Genomic DNA, 6190 nt, shown 5'->3' on the forward strand with positions numbered 1-6190 from the left:
ACTAACAAAGTGAATTAGTTTAGTGTCTTTTTTGTTTTTGACATATATTTCAAACAATGAATGTTTTGGAAGTCTAATTCATTTCAAATAAAGTTTTTTTAATTTAATTTTATCGCCATGAGTTTAAATTTTTTTAAATACAGTGCTACACCTGTGTATCTTTCATAGTTTAGAATAACACAGTAACAGATCATCCCAAGCTTGTATCATGCAAATACATGTGTTTAAATGTGGATAATAAAGGGATGAAAAGACAGACTTACTTCTAAAAAAAATCCCTTTTAATTCCAGGTGGAGTTAAGTACTATGTGGACCCCTCCACTTATGATGACCCCAGCGAGGCCGTCAAAGAGTTTGCCCGTGAGATAGATCCCACTCATCTCAAAATTGAGGAGGTGATCGGTGCAGGTAGGCGTGATTCCCTCTTTTCTTTTAAACCGTATCGTAGCTCTGTGTGAAGTATCAACAGAGTGTAATCTGCTCCCCCTCCTCTCCATTCCAGCCCAGTTCGGGGAGGTTTCTCGGGGCCGTTACCGTCCGATGGGTCGCAGGGAGGTGCTGGTGGCTGTGAAGTCTATACGCTGGGGGGCGTCGGACAGAGAGAGGGGGCTGTTCCTCAGTGAAGCAGGGGTCATGGGACAGTTTGACCACCCCAACGTACTGAAGTTGGAGGGTGTCATCACTCATACCGCCCCAGAGAGGATCATCACAGAGTTCATGGAGAACGGGCCTCTGGACGCCTTCCTCAGGGTGAGAGAATAACACGTGTCCAGGGTTACCAGTCCACGGTACTGGTTACCACAGTGTTTTCTCTTTCACTGTAAACCAAAACGTCTCCGTCCCCTCTGCCGCTTCCAGGAGAACGAGGGCCAGTTCAGCGTCCTCCAGCTCATCGGGATGCTCAGAGGAGTTGGTGCGGGCATGCGTTACCTCGCTGAGAGAAACTTTGTCCACCGGGACCTGGCTGCGAGGAACGTGCTGGTCAACTCCAACCTGGTCTGTAAAGTGTCTGACTTTGGCCTGTCCCGACTCATGAGGGGCATGGACCACAACATACCTACATACACCGCCTCATTGGTACGTATTGGAGGATGCAATGGTTTTGAATGCTTTGAATGGATTTGTGCTTTTAGTGTAACATAACTCACTGTCTGTCTTTGTCCTCCATCAGGGCAGTAAGATTCCCGTCAGGTGGACGGCCCCAGAAGCCTTTCAGCATCGCAAGTTCAGCTCAGCGAGTGACGCCTGGAGCTTCGGCATCCTAATGTGGGAAGTGATGTCTTATGGAGAGCGTCCATACTGGGACATGAGTAATCAAGAAGTGAGTATGTAGGAGAAGGATGCCGGAGCAGAGGAAGTCAAAATCAATTAGTGATGGGAATGCACTCAAATCCTGTGCTTAAGTGCGAGTTTAACTGCTATAGTGGAATAACATGCCATTAAAAGTCACGAGGCGCCCTGGTGGCACCAACCACGAGCTGCAACGTCCACAGTTTGCGTCCAGCCGGAGACCTTTTGTGCATGTCGCTACCAACCCGTCTCTCCCCTCATTTTGTTATAGCTATTAAATAAAGACATAGAGAGACACAAACATATTGAAAAACGTTAAACTGTGGCATTCAATAGCAAAGAAGAAAGAAGTATTAAACAATGCAAAATGCTGTTTTTACTGTCACATTATATCTATTGCAGTGGTGCAGTTTACTGCTTTCATTTTGTTGTAGCGGATAATGTTCAAAGCCAATCAGGTAATGATTAAATAATAAAGTACGAAGTGACAAACAAAAAACATAAAAAATTGGCTTATGCTGCTTTTTGGCTTAACATATTTTATAACCAGTACCAGCGCATAAAAGCTGCACTTTAAATCACTTTGTGCTTTACCACATCCCCCTCTTGATTTAACAGAAACATTTAAGTGGCGACAAAATGCCAAGCAGCTGCAATTTGCATAATTTTCCCTTAGTCACTCTTTACAGGCCCTTAGTGGTCTGTGACCTTTTATGTAAGGCAATCACGCACGTCTCCTCACACCATCTGCCCGGCTTATGTCTGATGTCTCACTTGCTTTCTCTGCAGGTGATGAAGGCAGTAGCAGACCAGTATCGCCTCCCTGCCCCCCACAACTGCCCCTCTGCCCTCCACTCTCTGATGCTCCAGTGCTGGCAGACTGATCGCGGGGAACGGCCGGGCTTCGACTCGCTCCTCTCCTCCTTGGACCGGCTCATCAGGCACCCCGCCTCCCTCAAGGTGGAGCCAACTCGGTGAGACACCAGCTTCTGGCAATTGCTTAAGCAAAACATATCAGGGGCGGCCGGTGATGAACAATCTGCTACATTTATGGATTGTCACGCCCTCTTTATTGACATTTCCTTTTCTTTACAGAAGCTGCTCTCAGCCGCTGCTCAGCCCCACGCCCACAGACCTAACGGCAGTGGCAACGGTCAGTGATTGGCTGAAGGCTCTGAGGATGGAGCGATATCAGGATGAGTTTGATCAGGCAAACCTGGACACGTTGGACAGAGTCAGCATGCTCAGCATGGAGTGAGTATAGATGGTTATCACTCTCAGGTTCACAAGAGGACTGGTGACTGTGTGCTTTTATTTATTATTGAAGGTAATTTACATTTTATGTTTCTGCCGATCGTTCTCCAAGCATATTAAAAGTTTTAAATTGATTTTCTAAGCTTCAGGGAGCCTTTTGTTTCTGTTCAGGGTTATTTTCCTGGAAGGTAAAACTAAGATATAGTTTCTTATTGCAGCTTAAGGTTCACTTTCTCTCTCACTTTGTTTGGGTTTCATGACGGATGAGCAAACTCTATCTGTTTCCATGGTCAAGCAGGAACTTTCATGCTCAACAATCTGTATACTTTTACAAATTGAGTTAAAGCTAAGCTGAAATTTTTTCAACCTCGAAAATAGACACCGAACAAGAAAATTCTCAACACGGGGTCCACATATACTCTGTTTCTGAAGCTTTCAGAAACATCTTTCAGTGTTCCTCAGAGGACAGAAATGAACCGTTGTCATGTAACTGTCTGGATTTCATTCACATTCATTTAGTCATAAAGGGGATTGTAAACCCTGTCTCTGATCAATTGTGTTTTGGTTTTACTTTTCAAAGTAGTTTAATAGGTAAATGTGTTTAAAAAACACTAAACAAAGATATAAACATTATATTTGCTTCCATTTTTATTTAATTGAAATAAAATCATGTTTTGCTATTTAAACAAAAGACCCGTTTCTCTCAAATTTGAGTCACAAGTGTAAATGAGCACTTCATCTTTTCCAAAATAATCCATCCACCTGACATATCGAGTGTGGCATATCAAGATGCTGATTGAACAGCATGATTATAACTGATGATTGGCCCACTCTAAAAGGTGGCGAGAGAAAAAAAATCTATTCATCGATGGTCACACAGGATGCATCCAGGTTCTCATTTGTCCACTCAAGTCAAGAAGCCGGTTGTGAGTCGTGAGCTGCTGCGCTACACCTGGTCTGCGGTTGTAAAGCAAGTTGGACGTCCTGCTTGTGTAGTGTGATTAACATTTTAGAGTGGCCTCTTATGTGACCATGCCAAGGCACACTTGCGTGATAATCATGCTGTATAATCAGCATATTAATGTGCCACACCTGTCAGGTGGATGGGGGTATGTTGGGAAAGGAACACCGGATCTGAATACATTAGTGACCAACATTTTTTTTGAAATTAATATTTTGTGTGCAAAGGAAAATTCTAAGATCTTAAATTGGGAACAAAGAAAATAAATCATTGTTCACTGTGTTGTATATGCAAGCTTTAGGTCAAATCAGCTGCTGCAGGCTTATTATGTACGAACACATGCAAATCCCCCAGTGCCCTTTAGAATATCAGCTCAACAACAAGCCAAAATATTAAAATAAACTCTGCGCTTCATCTGCTGTCTTTTTCAGTGATGTCCAGAATCTCGGGGTGAACCTGCTGGGACACCAGAGGAAGATCGTCAGTGCCGCCCAGCAGCTCAGAGCCTATCTGACGCAGGGGCAGGTGGAGGTGTGAACTCCACCTTCAGCACAACCTGTGTCACGGACCTCTGTGGTTTTCACATTCCTCTCTGCTTGTTGTGTTTGGTTTCACTCATATTTGATGGAGCACATTTTAAGCCAAAACAAAAAGAGAATCAGCTTTTGTTTGAGGAGAAGCATTGAGTGCCACTCTGTAGACTCTTCTACACAACCGACACTACAGCCAGAGGGGTTACAAAGAAGACCGGACTTCCTGCCAGTATGAATAACAGGAGAGATGCACTATGGAGCTGCAGTCCAGGTCAAAGTGAGGTTTGGGAGTTGCTGAGGAGGAGAAGGAGGACTTTAAAAAACTCCTCAATGTTTTCCACTAGATTTCACTTTATTGTCGTCTGCCTTCTAGACTCCTCACCCATCTGCAATCCTACCTCTCCCACCTTCTCTTCCTCTACTGTCCCCCTATGAAACCTTTCAAATTCTCCACCCTTACTGAGTACAAAAAAACAATTTAAATGTTTTTTGTTAGCATACTTCCGTCCACACAAATAATTGCGTGAAGACAATCAAAGCCTTTTTCTAATATTTTTGAGTTGTTTGTAAAGTTGTATCACTTCCTTTTTTAAAACGCCAAATGCTAAAAATTATTAGCAAAAAATAAAACAGTGTACAAGCCAGCAGCCCATGGTTTGCCTTATAAGGTATTGCCATTTGTTCTTAGAAAAATGTACAGTTTGTTCAATTCTTCCAACTAAATGCTATAAACCACCACTCCAAAACCAGTACTGCAAACCTTAAGATTAGATAAGAATCACTGCCATAGAATCGTAAATAATCAAATAAAATTGAAAAAAAAAGAAATGCTTTTAAACACTGCAGGCCATGTTTCCCCTCCTTAAAAACATATCCAGGGTTTGAGAGCCCAGTTTGTAAAATTCTCACTCTCACTTGTGTGTCTCTCAGCGACAACGGAGCTCGTGTACTGTAATACGACAAACTTCACCTCAGCTGCAAAGACAAACATTCGTCTGGGGATGAAGACTGAAAAGAACTGCACCACCTTTATGTGTACATTTCTCACTTCACCTCTTTTCTTTTGGATCGCTAGATTAAAGACACTGAAGTCATTGAAGCTTTGTGAATGTGTGAAATGCGGAAGACGGATAAAATCGGATCTGATTTACACTTGAAGGAAGGAGGCGAAATGCTGTTTGTGTGTGTGTGTGTGTGTGTGTGTGTGTGTGTGTGTGTGTGCGTGTGCGTGTGCGCGTGTGTGTGTGTGTGTGTGTGTGTGTGTGTGAGAGAGAGAGAAAGAGAGTGAGAGAAGTGTGTCAGGCTACACACATTATTAGCTGTGTATGAGTGTTCACCAGTATTCCAGAAAATTGTGCAAAATTTGTAAAATAAATGATATGATTTTATTTAATATGCTATTTGCTATTTGCCTCTTTTGTGAGCTATCTCCTCTAATCAAAGCTTGTGTTTTACCAGCCACTCAAGTTCTTAAAAGAAAATGTTACGTACAAAGAGAACATCAAGAAAACAAGCTGTATTTTATGAGGTCAGCCTCATCACGGAGGGACAAAAGTTCTCACACTGACGAAAACGTTTGATACTTTAATTACATATCAATGACATCAATACGACTACAAGTCTACAACCACGCTGGCAGCTCAGCTGAGGTCGGATAAGATACTTAGACACAGTGGTGTTTTAAGCTAACTTCTAATGTGTGCATACTCACATGTTCACCATGACAAAGCTAACCTGGGGATGTTTAGCATGTATGATGTTCATCATTTTCACCCTCTTTGTTTAGCATTTCAGCACATAAAGTATGTCTGCAGCTGATGGTCTTTTCATTAAACTTGAAGATATTTAGTCAGAAAAGAAAGTACGAAGCGCAGAATTCAGCGTCAAATTCCATATATGTGAAAATGTACATGGCCATTAAAGCCAATTTCTTATTTCTTATTCAAAGTCAATCCAATAGCTCTCGAGATACTTTACTCAAAACTAAAAGTGTCAACCTCATGACAGCGGTTCAGGAAAAGTTAGAGGATTACCAAAGTCACGGGGCTCCATCCTGTGGCGACCATGAATGTCTGCCCAAAGGTTTATACCAATCCGTCCAATGATTGTTGAGACATTTCAGTCTAGACCACAGTTTCTATATTTTGCTTAT

The 6190-nt window shown here is 42.5% G+C and overlaps 1 protein-coding gene across 2 annotated transcripts in view; it reads left to right on the forward strand.

Moving 5' to 3' along the window:
• ephb6 (eph receptor B6) overlaps nucleotides 1–5390 on the forward strand; it is a 35670-nt gene extending 30280 nt beyond the window's left edge. For both annotated transcript variants that reach the window (XM_068570275.1, XM_068570276.1), the window contains exons 13-19: nucleotides 292–408; nucleotides 503–750; nucleotides 859–1077; nucleotides 1172–1321; nucleotides 2080–2264; nucleotides 2386–2544; nucleotides 3937–5390. In XM_068570275.1, the coding sequence (XP_068426376.1) occupies nucleotides 292–408; nucleotides 503–750; nucleotides 859–1077; nucleotides 1172–1321; nucleotides 2080–2264; nucleotides 2386–2544; nucleotides 3937–4042 (1184 nt within the window). In that variant the 3' untranslated portion in view covers nucleotides 4043–5390. The remainder of the gene's footprint in view (nucleotides 1–291; nucleotides 409–502; nucleotides 751–858; nucleotides 1078–1171; nucleotides 1322–2079; nucleotides 2265–2385; nucleotides 2545–3936) is intronic.
• Nucleotides 5391–6190: the final 800 nt, after the last annotated feature.

This window comes from Clinocottus analis, unplaced genomic scaffold (assembly GCF_023055335.1).
Source record: "Clinocottus analis isolate CAN_PGR_092001 unplaced genomic scaffold, fCliAna1.0.p SCAF_9, whole genome shotgun sequence".
Taxonomy (NCBI): domain Eukaryota; kingdom Metazoa; phylum Chordata; class Actinopteri; order Perciformes; family Cottidae; genus Clinocottus; species Clinocottus analis.